This window comes from Artemia franciscana, chromosome 7, assembly GCF_032884065.1.
Source record: "Artemia franciscana chromosome 7, ASM3288406v1, whole genome shotgun sequence".
In the NCBI taxonomy this organism is placed as follows: domain Eukaryota; kingdom Metazoa; phylum Arthropoda; class Branchiopoda; order Anostraca; family Artemiidae; genus Artemia; species Artemia franciscana.
Genome location: NC_088869.1, coordinates 45188179 through 45205708, shown reverse-complemented (window position 1 = coordinate 45205708; position 17530 = coordinate 45188179). Strand labels below are relative to the sequence as shown.

At 34.6% G+C, this 17530-nt stretch overlaps 1 protein-coding gene across 6 annotated transcripts in view; it reads right to left on the bottom strand.

The window, feature by feature from the left end:
• Nucleotides 1-17530, bottom strand: part of LOC136029356 (uncharacterized) — an 83705-nt gene that overhangs the window by 2476 nt on the left and 63699 nt on the right. For all 6 annotated transcript variants that reach the window (XM_065707662.1, XM_065707661.1, XM_065707664.1 and 3 more), the window contains 3 exons: nucleotides 13689-13856; nucleotides 8155-8259; nucleotides 5992-6171 (listed from right to left, as the gene is read on the bottom strand). In XM_065707662.1, coding sequence (XP_065563734.1) covers nucleotides 5992-6171; nucleotides 8155-8259; nucleotides 13689-13856 — 453 coding nt within the window. The remainder of the gene's footprint in view (nucleotides 1-5991; nucleotides 6172-8154; nucleotides 8260-13688; nucleotides 13857-17530) is intronic.

Here is a 17530-nt window from a genome sequence, read left to right as displayed (position 1 = left end):
CAAGTAAGTTCCGAGATTTTTTAAACAATTAAAAACAGACTTCCCTGACCTAGCCTTGACACGGTCTTCATTTCAGTATAATAAAAATGCATTTGATACTTTGATATCATACGTTCGATTAGTCTATTGTAAAAGCAAAAACAATGTAAAATACTAAAAAGAAATATTTAACTCTAAATCAAGTTGTCGATCTTTAGCTTATAAAAAAAGCCAAAAAAAAACAATTAGACTTTATTTTACAACCCTTTCTTGCACTCCAAAGCAGCCCCGGCTTCTGGCTGATCCAAATAGCCTAGGCTGTGTTCTTTGCTTAAGCCTTTAAAAGTTTTCCATACTTTATAATACAAAATGATATGTTACCAAAAACACAATAGCATTATTGGGAGCGAAGGGTTCTCTATTTATGTTTTTCAGTATTAATTTTCAAGGTTTCTGTAGGGAATAGCAGTACACCAATAATAGAGAACATTTTGGTTTGAACTGATTAAATCAAAAATAGGTTTGAAAAGGGGACAGTCCCCTAATTTCTGTTCTTAAGTTTTAATGTTGCTCCGCGCTTTCAGTAGAAAAAAACTTGTTTTTTTATTGAATTTTTGATCGTTTTTCAAATCATGCCCAGGCCTAACCAAGGTATGATGTGGGCTACTGGTCCCATAAATCCAGTATTCTTGTTGTTCAATTGTATATGTAAAGAATTTTAAATTGATTGGTGGCATCCTCTTTTTCTCTGATTAAGACTTAAAATTTTGCATTCTAATTCAAATTTTGCAAAAACCTTGAAAATTTAGTAAAAATTTTCGATGACCAGTAGTATCGTTGAGTAAGTTCAAAACAATTGTATTACTACAAAATTTTAGGCGTGCGAAGAGGGGTATTATTTTTTGTATTGATGGATATTCTGCGCGACTTTTGATCTTTTGCTTGTTGAAGCCATCACAACCTGTACAAACGTGTTTTTGTACAAAGGTGTCACAATCTGTACAAAAGTGTTTTCTTATGTTCAAATTTGAATATGTTTAAATAGATTGAAGCAATGTATATACATAGGAAAACAGAAACAATATCATTTAAAATCGGTGAAATCAATGACCTTGGTAAAACTTTTCAAACACCCCCCCCCCCTCCAAAGAAAATTTCTGACGAGTGAAATGATGCCAGGTATCGCCTTTCCCCGCCTTCATCCCGGCATCATGAATGTAAAATTTTATGAAAAATAGATGAAGATTTCGCTATCTGAGGGGCACTATCCCCCCCAGCACCAATAAAGAAGGTGTAGCCGTAAAATAATTCCAGGAATCAAGAGGGATTGGATACCAATTCCCTCCCTCCTTCTCCAATGCTCCTTCTATATTCATGTGATGGTTCAAAAAAAGTTAGCCTACTTGGGCCTTATGATGAACTCTTGATCATACCAATGCATATAATATCATGAAATATCAAGCAAATCAGGTAAGTTAAATGAAGCTTTAAAATAAATATCAGACACATTTTTCTGCAATAAAAATGTATGCTTCAGCCCACAGCACCCTTATTCAGGCCTAGTCCAAATGGAGGGGAGATAAGAGGTTAGTTCCTACTCTTCCCATACCCCTCTTTGTATTTATCTAAAGGATGGGTGAGGGTCAAACAATTTGGGCATTAAATGAGCTCTTTTAGTCATCTGGTACCCCCCCTACAAATGACACAATGCCCCCTCCTCTGTCATAGCTGATGCGCAATTCTACATCAATAAACGTTATCTAATGAAAAATATATCAAACATAATATAAATTTCTTTGTTAATCATTGATCTTGTATGGACTGCGTGACTTTTCAGGAACGAGTACCCTCTCCCCCGTGTAATATTACTTCTTCTGGAACTGATATGCTCAACTTACAGCTTTTTTATACTTTTAAATAGATTGACTATCTCGTGATTTTCAATTAATCTTGGTCATCTTGGTCATCTCTGGGGCAAAATCGTAGTTTGATGCCACAAAATGGCAGAAAAAGCCACTTTCATGTGACACAATCTTTTTGCTCACTTAAAAAGGGCACCAGAACTTTTGATTTTCGTTTAAATGCGCCTAGGACCATCGAACCATGGATTTGATGTGATTATCCTGGGGAAAAAATAAACACACATCTGTGATATTTCTTCTGGAGTAGAAGCATCCATTTTGCGAGCGCTGTATGGAACATACAAGGTGAATCGAAATCCAAGGCTAGAGACAATGTCGACACCCTTCTTTCACATATTGGAATTAATATTCAGTTTGAGATACTTGAGTTTACAGATATCAAACAGTTCGTGGTAACGGTAACTAACTGTAGTAAGGAGCGACCCGGCTATATAGTAAACAAAACTCAAAGTAAAAATATAGTAAACAAAATAGTAAAAAATGGAATTGTCATACTAAAAGGTACATCAAAAGAATCGGATCTTCATGCTGATTTTAAATATATAAGTTTCATCAAATTTAGTCTTTGTCATCAAAAGTTGCGAGCCTGGTTGAAGGCTCGTATCAGTCCTGGCTGAAATTCGCTGAAGATATTCAGTATTGATTTGGTCTTTGAACTGTGAGGACATAAATTGGATTTAACTCTGAATCTAATTGGATTGTGCAACTAGTGACATTGAGTACAGTAAGAGATTAAGAAATATTATTATCTTTGAGCATTCAAAGAGTGTAGACGTAAAGCGGTATAATAAGACATTAATGCAACCCTAATTTGCAAGCAGGAGAGGGACAGTTCTCCCGTCGCAAGCGTCAACACTGGTGACCACACAATATTTATTTCCATTTGTTAAAATCGTCAATTTCTTACGAGTTATTTGAATAAACTTTGGCTTTAATTCAGTGGCATTGGAATATAATTATAAAGGTGTACCGTGTCCCGCAATTCCCTTTCCTCTGGGCCATCTTTCCAACGGTGATTGCCACTTCTATCGTGGGCCTGCCCATATTCAAGAAAAGTGCTTGTTATTTTGTGTACGGAAGAGAATAATTGAAGACTAACACTGTTCATTCTTCGCGGATTATAGCTGAAATTTGCAATGTCAGTGGTCACCCAGTCGTCCTTTGAGCAATTCAAGAAGCTTATCAATGAGAAGTTGGATAAAATCCTAACGGCACAAGCTCAAGTTTCTAAAAAAGCTAGACTCAATTTCGGCAGAAATTAAAATTCTAAAGGATGAGGCTGTGTTGCGAGACCATAAAATTTCTCAGCTTGAGTTAGCCTTAGATGACCAAAAGACCCAATCAAATTCGTTGGAAAAGCGGCTGCTAGCCTTTGAAGTAAAAGAAAGAAAGCTTAATCTACTCATTCACGGGCTTCCCGAAGAAAAAGTTTCCGAAAAAGTGGAAGTTTCAGTTTCAAACTTTATTAGAAACAAACTTGAAGTCACAGAACCTATCAATCTGATGAAATGCTATCGCATCACTCCTCGGTCGTCAAATGTTACTGATTCGCGTCAACACGGTAACAAGTCTGAACAGCAAACGAATCCTGTTTTGATCTCGGTTGGCTGTGAGAGAGAAGCGAGTTATAAAGCCAACCAAGCGTTTTTTTTGTTGTTGTTTTTTTTTTGTCAAATTGACCTTTAACTCCATAAAAACCTCCATAAGACTTTCTCAGCTTCTCTCTCAAAACGCTTATTGTCAGTGACCTTGTTGCTGGAATCGAGGTCCCAATTGCAAGGTACTTGAGAGACACACTGGCAAAAATTGTATCAGGGCCAACCAGAATTTTGAATTGGGAGGCTGATGACAACCAAAAAAGAGAAATTCAGTTTTAACAGAAGTGACTGCCAGCCGATGTCAGACAACCTGACATAAAGGCTGTTCACATTAGCCTGCAGTGATTGCAAATTATCAGACAGCAGAAGAATGTCATCTGCATACGAAAGATGACTTGCATCAATAGATGGCTCGATAAGAAAATGCAGTATTCTGCGGGTCGCACAGCGGATGGCATTGTTAAATATTGCAGGACTTACACTGAGCCCTGTTTTCCTCCGCGACGCACAGAAATTTGGCTGCTATACAAATTTTCGACACGGAAATGTACAGAGGAGGTTTGATACGATTGCCAAAGGGAGGCATAAATGAATGGGTTTACCCCACTCCTCAAAAGTGATAAAATAGCCTGGGTGTGTAGAATCGAATCAAATGCTTTAGAAATATGTATTGCACAAACATATAAAGGTTTCTTCATTCTTTCATACCTCTCTAAAATAGACAAGAAAACTGCATGTGCATTCCCAATACCAAGACCCACACGAAAACTAAACTGACGATCTCCATGATCACACCTATTCGACATTTCCAAAAGAAGAATTTTTTCAAATAATTTTGCAGTAACCGAACAAACTGTAATTGGACGATAAAAGTCACAAGATTGATGGTCCTTATTCTTTTTTGGGACTCATATCACAGTGCCCTCGCATAGTGCGGTCGGTACGAATTGCTGCGCAATACAGGCTTGGAAAAGTAGCGCCACATACTCGAATAGTTTGTTGGTACCATAAATCAAATGTTCAGGATTAAGTCCTTCGGAGCCAGGAGCTTAGCCTTTTTAAGGAGACGAATTAGCTTAAGAACCGACGATGGCGTGATAGAAACAAGATTTCGGCTATGATCTAGTTGAGAGAAATGGTGAAAGAGAATCTGCCGAAAATTGGTGTCCAGTGGTGGAGGGGGGCTATCAGAGAATAAAGCGGAGAAGTGTTTTTCCCAGGAAGTTATATCAATAGGGATAGAACGTGGACAAGACAATGAAGTGAACTTTGATATTTTGCTCCATAGTAGCTGCGGATGATTTCGGATATCACGAGACAGAATAGATACTTGCCTTCTCTTGAAGATCAGTACAGTTTTCCGAGACTCTTTTTAGTCTATCTAACCATCCTAAAAATTAAACCAGATCTGGGACGATCACAATCCACCCATATCCTAAACTAAAACTTGAGACGGTTCTTTGCGAGTTGTAGTTCTGGGTCTTCTCTCCAGCCCTTTTTCCGTGTACCAACCATAATTCTCTCAAACGGTACTGCCACTAAGGTGGCTACTTTAATCGAATGTATAAAGCAGTATTATTTTATTATTTTTGCTCAGTTGAATTTCAGGAGCCAAGTTCGACAACTAGATAGTGAGTTTAAATTTTCTTTTTCTATTGTTATTCTGTTCATTTTTTAAATGTCTGAAATTATAAGGGATTTCAATTCCAGGGGAAGAGTTGTCCTGTTATTAAAAGGGCATACTTGAAATGACGATTATAAAAATCAAAATATGACATTGATCCACAGAGGGTCAGTTTTGATCATGGACCGTTAGAAACCTGAAGATCTTGGCAGACACCTGGTCCACTGGCTTTTGAGATCTTGGAAAGTTGTTGATGTAAGACAGGTGCATGAAACTTTCGAGAATGAATTCAGAGCCTAAAATATCCTCCTTGAAGATCTTTCAACTTGTGACCTCTACTCCTTCCGCGGCCATTTTTAAGCCTTAGGAGATTGTAGATAGACACATCTAAACCCGTTTTAATCTTGGGAAAAAATTAATTTTTCCGTAATTTTGATTTGAGTCAATAGAATAACAGATTGGACAAGAGATTAAGATTAAACACATAATAAAACATAATGATTAAATACAAAATTGATTAAAGTGATTGATCTCTTTGCCAGGAATCTTCACCGTTAAAATTTCTGTAGAATTTTGTTCCATTTTGTATGTAAAAATTAAATAATTTCTCTTGCCTTGAGAAGTTTATTTCTTAATACGTTTTATAATAAAGAGGTATTCCCCCTCCCTCCTTCCCCCCGCTGCTATCCTGGTGTCTAAAAAAAATTTCTGTACCCTCGTATTCTCTCCACTCACAACGTTTAGCAGTCCCAATTGTCTATAAGTATTAACAGTTCACCGTAAAAGTGATGTAGCCTACTTTGGCAAAGAAAATAAAATTGCATGGATCACTCTACTCTTAAGTAAATTTATCGTCCAACATACGTACCTCGTACCCAAGCTTTCGGAGAAAGATCCTTAAAAGTGGTGGCTCATCTCCAAAAAAATTTGTGAGTTTCTTTACACGCTCATTCCAAAGGTCATACTCATGGGTACCTCTAACAGCTGTTTGCCCCATAGGCCGCCCCACTCGTAATTGGCTCATTTCTTGACGCAGATTTTCAACTTCCTGAAAAATTCAATATATTCCGTTAAAAGTAGAGCCAAAGAGGTTTTTATTTTTGTCTATTAATTTGACAAAAAACAAACATTTCGGTAAAAAAGGTTAAGTAAAAGTCAAGTTTGACAAAAAGTCAAACTTCAGCGTAAAGAGCAAAGTTCGAAAGAGCGACTCCTGAAACACAACTATCGTTAAATTTGAATGAGAAGTATTCATCATTTAAAAGCCTGTCTTTAAATTAGCATAGTAACATCAAATATATTATCAGAACTCTTTGAAGAATAAGTTTCAAAAAAGGGATAAATTTTAATATTTTGTTTTAGAACGTTGGAATTTCGTTGGGGCGTGAAAGGAGGGATTTCATTACTATGCTTCTAATTCAGCTGCAGTGTCTTGAGAAAATCTGTTTGATTTTTCTTGAAAAAAAAATTCTAGCCGATTCAAAAAATTTTATTTCAAACCCTACAGACACTGTTTTACTGCGATAAGCAATCTATGTACTGAGTGCAGTTTATATTTAATTTTTTCCTTAGAATAAATGATTTTCAATGATTTTAGTTTCTATTAGTGGCGTCAATTCACAAAAATATAAGGAAGGGGTTTGGGGTTTTGAGAATATTATTTTGCAAAATCTAGGAGGATAGCCTTGTTGTTTCCTCAATTTTTCTGTGACAATCCCAAAAAAGGCATTTTCAATTAAAATATCTATAAAGGTATTTTTCAAATTCTGGGGGAGGGGTGAATAATCCCTCCCTCCAACTGAACCCCTATCTATTATCATTATTTTTCTTATTGTATTTAGTAAAGCAAATAAGCTTTGGAAAGTCCTTACATAAATTCTGTGTTCATTGCCTTTCTTATTTTTGAAAAAATACTTCAACAGGAACTCATTCATATTGCTAGTAAAGTTACTTGCTTATAATTAGTTTGGTACTTCTATGGAGTTATTAAATTAGGTTAATATCAATGAATTATTCCCTAACATTAGCAATAATTCTAATCAGCTCTAAGGTAAGCCTTAGCATTAATACAGCATACATATATGTCTACATACATATGCATTACATATACATTATATATACATACATATATATATATATATATATATATATATATATATATATATATATATATATATATATATATATATATATTAACTACTATTATATAACTACTATTATATATATATAAGTAGTGTTCGATAGTCATAACCTTAAAAACAGGAAAAGAATCAAAAAGATAAAAGCGATTTAAAAAGCTTACTAAACTAAAAGCTTAAAAATTACTAAAAATAAGATAATCCAAAAAAGACCACAAGATATTTCTTTCTCTAAGATAAAAGAGACGAAGAGAAAAGATAAAGGGAAAGTAAAAGCAAATAAACTGAAATAAAATGAAAGCTGTCATATACTTGTGTATGTTCCATACTTGAAGTTCATAATCATTTCTACTCGTCTTTTACCCTGATCCGGTACTACTTTAGTTTGTTATTGTAAAAGTGGAGCTAATATTTTCTGATATTTTAATTTTTAAATGCTTAACTTCTATATTATTTCATGACAATATCCGGTGCTTCCAGTTTATAGTTCAAAGCAAAATATCAGGTAATGACACACGTGGAAGGGGTCTTTGATCATTTGCCCCTCACCTAGATCTCTAGATTTTTTAGATAATATCATATATTTTCCACAGACTTTGCCCATTCGTCGCTTTTTTGAAGCTGTCCTCAATCCCCACGTCTCCCCACAGGACGAAATCCCCATACGTACTTGATCAATATCAGGAGGTCATTTGAATAGTGTAGAACAAAATATTTAACGGGATTATTAATTTCATGTGGACTTTTTTTAAACCGTGTTTTATTGCTTTGAATGATAAAACTTGGATGAATAATAAAACCTGCAAGAATAGTCCCAGGATCTCTTAAAATCAGTACAAGGCTACTGTAATGACTTTCCATCAAGCATAAGATTCGATAGAGTTACTATTTACCTTGATGACCAGATGCTGAGTTCGCATTTCCGACGATAAATGCGCAACACTTCTTGCCAGTGTTACTACGTGAGATTCTAATCTTTGAAACCGCTTATTTATGCTCTGCAATTAAAATAAAAACGGATAAGTTATTTAAAAAAATATGTACGATTCTCCATTGATATTATTGAAAAAGATAACAAACATGACATCAAATAAAAATATAACATCAGAAGATTGCAGCATAGCTCCCAGTTAACCCCTTAACCTACGATTGCATATTTTTGTCTGTAACTGTGGTTAAGTGTACGGCTTTTTCTTTGAGGTAATTTTAGCATTTGAACAAAAAGTATGTTTCATAATGTAAAGTATTTATACTCAACTTTTTCCCCTTCCACTTCCTTTTTTGTGCATACATCTATATTATTTCATATCTCAGGCCGTACTCAGATTAGTATCATAAGTAAACACGAAATGACTTTGGAACTTAAACGTACATGAATTTCCCCGTCTGCAGTTTTTATTTCTTTGAAAAGAGCAGGGTAAACTTCTTTCTTTTTCTTCTTTTGATCATTGTGGAGACACAGCCCTAACTCACAACCAAAAACAAATTCCAAGCATGTGAAACTGACAACAGAAGAAATTCTTGTTATACCTGAACATAAAAAATAAAACCATACATTTTACCTAACTAATTCACAAAAGTTAATGATCGAATGAAAAAAAAACCTATTCTTTTAGTTTTTGCTTGCTTTACATTGGACGAAAATAAACAAAAACCTATATTTTGATAAGGGTTGATTGATTGCCCTATCTATTCTTGATTAATCTATTTTGATTGCCCTTATCAAAAAGGGCAATACTTTTTTTTACTCGCCATCCATAAACATATGGATGGCCAGACATTCAACAAACATATTAAAAAAAACATGTTTTAAGGAATTTCAGGTTGAATCCAACGAAAGTTAAGACCTTGACTGGAAATACAAACTCTTAAAATCTTATTATTATTTTTTTTTCTAGTTCGGCGTTGCGTCGCTTAACTTTCAGTGAAGATAGTAACTTTTGCTTAATATGAAACCCATGCATAAAGCACGAAAGGTTTTACTTTTATTACCAGATGCGCATATTCTAGAGTGGAGTCATCAAAACTGACCCTTATTCAGCTTTGTAAAATGATTATGAACGTGAGACCAATTCACGGACGACTTCAAATGAAAATTGGAATAATTTTCTCTGTAATAAAAAACACGAGAATTCTGAGGTAATAACAGAAAGTAGAATTAAAACTGGACCACCTAATCAGAAAGCTGGTCATTATGATAATTTTTAAGTCGCAGATTCAGTGTTTCTTGCATATTACACCTTGAATTTCATTTTAGCTATTGGTGTGGAACCTGTTTTTTTAAGCTTAAGAAAATTAAGCTCCCTAGCTTCAATATTTATGTCAGTAATTTACCCAAGCCTAAGGCCCCCCCCCTTCCCACCCAAAAAAACATAAAAGGTAGATCTTTTGGAAAATTAGAGAAACTCCAGTAAAGTATTTTTTGAAATTAGAAATCTGCATGAACGTGTTCATTGAAGAATAGAAGGCTCCCAAAAACTTTCTTCAGTTATTTATCATGAGTTAGAACAATAAAAAAAATTTTTATTCAATCCAGTTTGACAGAAAAAAAAAGTAGAAATATCAGAATAATAAAATGAAGGAAGGCCCTTAGAATCCAGTTGGAAGCTTCTTTGAGATCCATTTGGAAATCTGGTTCAAACCACACAATGTCTGTTTGTAATCGAATTCTGGCTTATCTTAATTTCTTTTTGTGCAATCACATGTGTGTTGTAATAGGTGAATGACCTTTTTTTATTCAATGAATGAATGACTCTTAGCCTCTATGAACTTGTCAAACACGGGGTACGAAATGTTGCCAAAAAGATGGAGCAAAGCTCAGACGACAATAGTAGTCATTCTACAGCTCATCAAGAACGTAGAACGTAGGGTAGTAATAATTAAGTAAAATAAAACGACTATAATTTTTTTAGGGTGGTAAGATTTAAGTATAATAACATGATTATTTATTTCTTTTTTTTCATACATTAAAAGCAATCTCAAAGCATCTATCCAAAGCCATTAAAGACATGTATTCAAATGCCATCTCCAAGTATTACGTTTGGAGGTAGCCCCAAATGACCATTTTATCTTTAAATATTATTTTTAACTAATCAATATTTCCATTTATTTCTAAAGAAATAAATGGGGACAAATTTGGGGGGGGGGGATTTTCTGCTCGGGTGTTTCCAAGGCGGAGTTTCCCGTGGGGAGGGTAGTTTCCAGGGATTGAGCTTGTGACGGGAAATTATACACTGCAGGAATTTGCCAGTATTTTTACACGAAATTCTTTTTATATGTCTTGCTTTTTCTTTTCCGTCTCAATTTTATACGATTAGTGATTAAGAGTAATTGTCCAGGGTGAATTTTCACCGGGATTGATTTGTCTAGAGGACATATCCATGGTAAGGAGGTTTCTCCGTGGAAGTGGGGTCAGATTTCCTAGCATTATTTCAAAAGTGATCAGAAATCAAATAAAAAAAACAAGTTTTTTCAACTGAAAGTAAGGAGCGATATTAAAACTTAAAACGAGCAGAAATTATTCCGTATATGAAAGGGGTTATCCCATCCTCGACGCCTCGCTCTTTACGCTAAAGTTTGACTCTTTCTCACAGGTCTATTTTTTAAAACAGTAAAAAACTTTAGTGTAAGGAGCGAGGCGTTGAAGAGGGGACAACCCCTTTCATACACAGAATAATTTGTTTTCGTTTTAAGTTTTAATGTCACTCCTTACTTTCAGTAGAAAAAACTTGTTTTTTATTGAATATTCTGTAAGATCTTCTCTTATTAAAGCCTTATGCTCAGCCTGAATATAAGCTATTAGGCCTCCATGTTGGTAACTCTCTTGATTCCTTACATGTAAATTGCAACCAGGGATGTCTAGTAGTTGTGAGTTATTATCTTTTAGCCACGTTTCAGTTAAAATGATCACCTGAAAGACATTAATATTTATAAGTTTCGACAGAAAATTATGCGCTGAATTCAGTTCCTGACAGTTCAAATGAAAAATGTTAAGGCAAAAACGGTCCTTATCACAATGCAAGGTTAATGTATCCTCCTTAAAAATATATCTTGATGGTTCATTTGTGAAAATCTCAGTAGCATTAATATCTAAATTTCTATTATCATTTCATTAAACTGGCTGGAAAAATCAACCCTTCGACAATCAAGGTGCATGACATTACTGCTCCCCAGAGGTAAAACAATATCTCTAGCCATTATCAATAAAAATTAATGAATGTGATGGTATTGCGGTGGCAAAAAATACATTATGAACTAAACATATATCTAGACCTAGCCAAATACAAAAAAAACATTCAAAATAGATAAGCCTACTACCACCCACTAAAAGAATTTTCTCATTAACAAAAATATAAAATTATTTACGCCCAAAGAAAAAGCAGCGACAACCCAAACATTTCAAATTTATCTTTATCAACTTTTCTTTATCTATTTGATTAAACCAAGCGAAAAAGAGAAGATAGTCAATCAATCAATAAATTAAACACATTCAATAAAACACTCATTTCTTAGCACTTCTGGAGCCTGTGGAGAGGGGAAGCTTATGTGCTAATTCCTCAATCCATTCGTCACATGTAAACTTCATTTTCATACTGCACAGACATTCAAACTGAAGATAAGGTGAAGCAGTGTTTGTCACCCATGAAATGATACCCATCGATTTAAGATTTTTTCCTATATTTTTTTCTTTCTCACCTCTCTCGCATGAAATGGGGCATCATCACTCACATAGGTGTTTACCTGGTTTGCAATCTTTCTTCCTTCAAGCTTCTTCCCATTTTTAAGTATTTTAACCTTGTTTCCACAGTATTTTATATTAACCTTAAAATATTTCTTATCCTTTTTTATTGCAATGGCTGAAAAATGAAGTATCACTGGTAAATTTAGTTAATCTGTACATATCTCGGTAAACATATGTTTAGCTTGATCTTCATCCTCATAGACTGCATTCCATACAACCACATTATCTTCGTTAGGCTCTGCAGCCATATGCCTATCGGATATACACAGGGTCTTTTCTATAAACTACTTCACTTCTGACTGCAGGATGAAATTATCGTTTTCAACAAAAAAACGTCATTTTCTATTGCATTTGTGCAAAACTTTATCCGGAAGATTTCACACCCTGAAGCTATTTCCTCCGATTCAAGTACTTATATTCTATTCTGTACTAAAATAAATCGCTGTTCAATTGATTGCACTGAGCTACGAACTTCGCGTATAACGTCCATCATCGTCGCAAAACTCTCTGATAGTGTCAGTAACGAAATCTGAGTTGTCACTGGTTTCCGAATATCCAGGTTTCCTGACGTGGTTGGGGTGCTTGCAGCAATATCCTCGCTTGAATCAATATCTGGACGACTCCTTTTATTTCAATTTTTTTGCTTACCCATCTTAACTTTTTTCAAATAACTAAAATAAAAAAAACCCACCAGTCCTCTTTTTCACAGTTCTGTTTTTTCACAGTACTATTGCTTTAATCCTATACTACGAATAGTTTCAGCTTTAAACCACTTTGGAGGAATAATAGCTAATCATTTCCACTCTTGAGTTTTGTATAGGAAAAGGTTTGTATTTTCAAATCGTGTTTTATCAGCTTATATAAAGTTTTCGTTCTATCACAGCCTACATATAATTTAGCAATAACAATCTTCATTCATTTCATTATGTCATTCATAGAATAGGCAATAGCAAGCACTTAACTGGTTGAGCAATGAATCATGACTCGCATGACTTAGCATGACGCATAGTGTTGATGTGAAGTATTTTAGTATTTGAATTTAATTGACTATGAGGAATAGTTTCCAGATGAGAAAAAGAAATCTAACGATTAAACTCTTAATGGTTCCAACTTTTTGAAAAAAGCAGCATTGAGCAAAGACTTAATCATTCTGGGTAAAAATGTAATAGTAAAACATAAATTCATGAATGTAACGGTTAAATCGATTCGAAATCGTCACTAAGAACTAATTTAGTATACTTCTAGCACAAACTATTTTCGAGATCCTGCCAGGAGACAAACAGTACTCGATTAACGATGCTCATAATTGTTATTATTATAGAGGATAACTTCAGACAAGCCTCTTTCAGCCATTTTCAGATTACCAGAATTTGAAATGATTATGTTTTTGGATTTAAATACCATTTGTCATTGCACTAAATTTTGGCAGAATTCAAAACTTTACGTCTACTTTCTTGTTCCATTTAACTAAAGCCAATAATTCAATTATTCTAGAAAATATATGAAAGGCTAATTAACACAATTTAACCTTTTAAACAGATGATAAATTCATAATAAGACCTAGTGAAAGGGTTTGAAAAAGAACATATAATTTTCAGTAACTATCGAGTAAAATACTGTAAGAGATTTGGTTAATATACACAAAAATACCACGTTAAAAGATGTATATAACGAAACATATCCCACCTTAGAATCCCTAGATCTAAGTCTGTCTTCGTATTTTCGTTTATCGCGGTAAATAGGCCTGCTAGAAACTGAGCTCGGAATGGAAGAAAGACTTCCATTTAACTTCCTCTGTTGTGACTTTAACAGACTCCCACCAGGTAGCTTCTTATCATTTAGCATTTTCATCACCTGAAAAACAGTAATTTTAAGACTTGAGAATATTGAATAAAAAAAAAAGAAAATTGAATTGCAGAATCACGAAAATGGTTCCAAAAGAACATAAATATCCTTACTATTATGAATGAAAATAAAAATTTGAAATAGAAATGGAACTTTTTGGGAGATCAACCAATTTCAGAAATAGCTTCAGTCTTTGGTTTTATTTTTTAAGGTTTTTGAATTGTTGTAATCGCTTGTTAAAATATATACAAATATTTAAGCAATTACCAGTTTTTTGCTCATAACGCAATTTAATGTATTTTCAAACTATATCTTTTCAAAGATATTTGATTACTAAAGCAGATCCAATTTCCAACGATGGTTTCTGCTAAGCTTCAATTTTTTGGTTTTCTTTTTTAAGGTTTTTGAATTGTTGTAATCCCTTGTTAAAATATATACAAATATTCTAGCAATTACCAGTTTTTTGCTCTTTAAGCAATTAAATGACTTTGCATACTGCATCCTTTCAAAGATGTTTGATTATTAAAGCATATCGAATTTCTAACAACGATTTCTGCTAAGCTTCAATTTTTTGGTTTTCTTTTTAAGGATTTTGAGCTATTTTAATCCCTTTGAGCTATTTTAATTCCTTGTTAAAATATGTATAAATATTTTTGCAATTACCAGTTTTTTGCTTTTTATGCAATTTAATGTCTTTTCATACTATTTCTGTTCACTGTCTTCAATTTTCAATTTTTGAAAAAAAAATTCATGATTTTTTTTCTCCTAAATATGTTTCTTCTACATATATATATATATATATATATATATATATATATATATATATATATATATATATATATATATATATATATATATATATATATATATATATATATATATATGCGGGGGGGCTTGGGGGGCCCCCCAAGCCCCCCCGCGCGCGTAAGTCGTTACGCGCCATATTAGTTACGCGCCATTGTAGTTGTGTCCCTGTGGCCCACCTGTGAATATAGATAGATTTATATATGTGTTTCAAACTACGTAAAAATTGCGAATATACAACATTCTTGGCTTTCCCATTGTCTGTCCATATACAAAGCCGTATTTACTAATAATGACGTCATATGCAAACGCTCTTTTTACAAACAAACAAACATGCATACACACAACTCGTTTTTATATAGATAGATAGATAGATAGATACAATACAAATTAACTACGTAAAACTTGTGAATATACAACAGTCTTCGCTGTCCCATTGTCTGTGCGTATAAATAGATTGTCAGGTTTACCGACCCTCAAAGATGCAACATACAATTGTACATTGGTAAAGCAATCTGTATTAAGATCTATACCGCATTTTTCTAGTGATTGCCCTTGAGCTTTGTTGATGGTGGTTGCAAATGCTAATCGAATTGGGAATTGCAATCTTTTAAATTGAAAAAGCAGATCCGTTGGAATCATGGGAATGCGAGGAATAAGAACAATCTCACCCTCATAAGGCCCTGTCAAGATTGTGGCCTCTATTAGGTTTTCCATTGTTTTTTTTTTACGGCAAGTCGCGTGCCATTGCAAAGCTTTGGTGGGTTGATATTTCTTAAAAGTATTATTGGTACGCCTATTTTTAGTTGTAGCACGTGTGGTGGAAACCCTGAAGGATCTATGGAATTTAAAAATTCAGATGGATAATTAACCGCTTCATTTGGTTCCAAAATACAAATTAACTGCGTAAAACTTGCGAATATACAACATTCTTCGCTGTCCAATTGTCGCTGCATATAAATAGATTGTCAGGTTTACCGACCCTCGAACATGCAACGTACAATTGTCCATGGGAAAAATAATCAGTATTAAGATCTATACCACATTTTTCTAATGATTGACCTTGAGCTTTGTTAATGGTGATTGCAAATGCTAATCGAATTGGGAATTGCAATCTTTTAAATTGAAAAGGCAGATCCGTTGGAATCATGGGAATGCGAGGAATAAGAACAGCCTCACCCTCAAAAGGCCCTGTCAAGATTGTGTCCTCCATTAGGTTTTCCATTGTTTTTTTTACGGCAAGTCGAGTGCCATTGCAAAGCTTTGGTGGGTTTACATTTCTTAAAAGTATTATTGGTACGCCTATTTTTAGTTGTAGCACGTGTGGTGGAAACCCTGAAAGATCTATGGAATTTAAAAATTCAGATGGATAATTAACCGCTTCATTTCATTCCAAAACTGTGTCGACTGACTTGTAAAGGACTGCCTGGTCTCGAATCTTGGTCAAAACAATATTGTTGATTTCGTGGACGTCTATATTTTTGGGTGCGAGAATCGCTCTTTCACTTAGCCATTTATTATTTTTATAATTTTTTAGAATATTCGGAAATACTTTTTCAATCAATTCATTTTTGGACGTCACTAAATTACAGAAATCAGCAGGTAGTTGTATACGTCCTGAAATTGAGTCTACTGAGAGCTTTCCGTTTCCCATTGCCAGCAATTGATCTGAAAATGTTTGACCAGAGTCATCGTTTTGCAATCGGCATATTTGTAGTTAATTTTAATGTTTTTACGTGTGCCCATAAATTAGAATTTTTCAGGCAAGCATTCATTTCGTCTGCAGGAGTTGATCTAGGTATTATAGGTAATGTTTGCCTGAAATCTCCCGCAAGCAATATTAATGTGCTGCCAAAGGGTTTCGACTTCCCTCGCAAATCTTTCAAGCATTGATCCAGAGCCTCGAGCGATTTTTTGTGTGCCATTGTGCACTCATCCCAAATAATAAGTTTGCATTGCTGCAATACTTTACCCATCCCAGATGATTTGGAAATATTGCACGTGGGAGTTTCTGTAGAATGCAAGTTCAGAGGCAATTTCAAAGCGGAATGAGCAGTTCTTCCACCAGGCAGCAATGTTGCGGCTATTCCGGACGACGCAATTGCCAACGCTATATAATTTTTTGATCGAATTGATGCCAGAATCAGTTTTATCACAAACGTTTTACCAGTACCTCCTGGCGCATCCAAAAAGAAAATTTCTTCAACGTTGTTATCGACACAAAGCATTATCGTATCATAAATGTCTTTTTGTTCCGACGTTAACTTGGAAATGTTATTTTGTACATACGACAATAGATCACTCGTACTGTAACTTTGTTCACGATCCAATTCTACACATGTCGAAACAGCAGCGATACGGTTAGGTGAAGGCATTCCCAAATCCTGAAGAGGTTTGTTTGCCATACGTACGCACAAATCTTCTATAACAACTAAAGTGTAGTTATAAATTTCTGATGTAAAATCAAAAGTTATATCTGACGTCTCTAACTGTTTTCGATGGAGTATATCTTCGGACATTTTTGACTTATATTTTTCCCATAACTCTGTAGGAGTTGATGGAGAGCAAGTTGTTAAAATGATGCCAAACAATGCACGAATTTGACTTGGGGTTGACGTTTCGCAAGCGTCATTGATGCAGTTATCCCAGTGTTGGTCATTATCCAATAAATTCAGAGCTTGGCATGCACTACGGTAAGTGTCATGTATAGTACCATTTACAGTCCTCAAATACTCAAAGGATGTCGGACCGGGTACATTCACCAAAAGCAGGCGTAGAAAGAAGCATTCATGTTGATTGGGGTGAACGGTGTAGAGTCTTCCTATCGTAGTATCTTTGAAGATGGTAGGTTGGCCGTCGACTGACTTACCCTGTTTTCG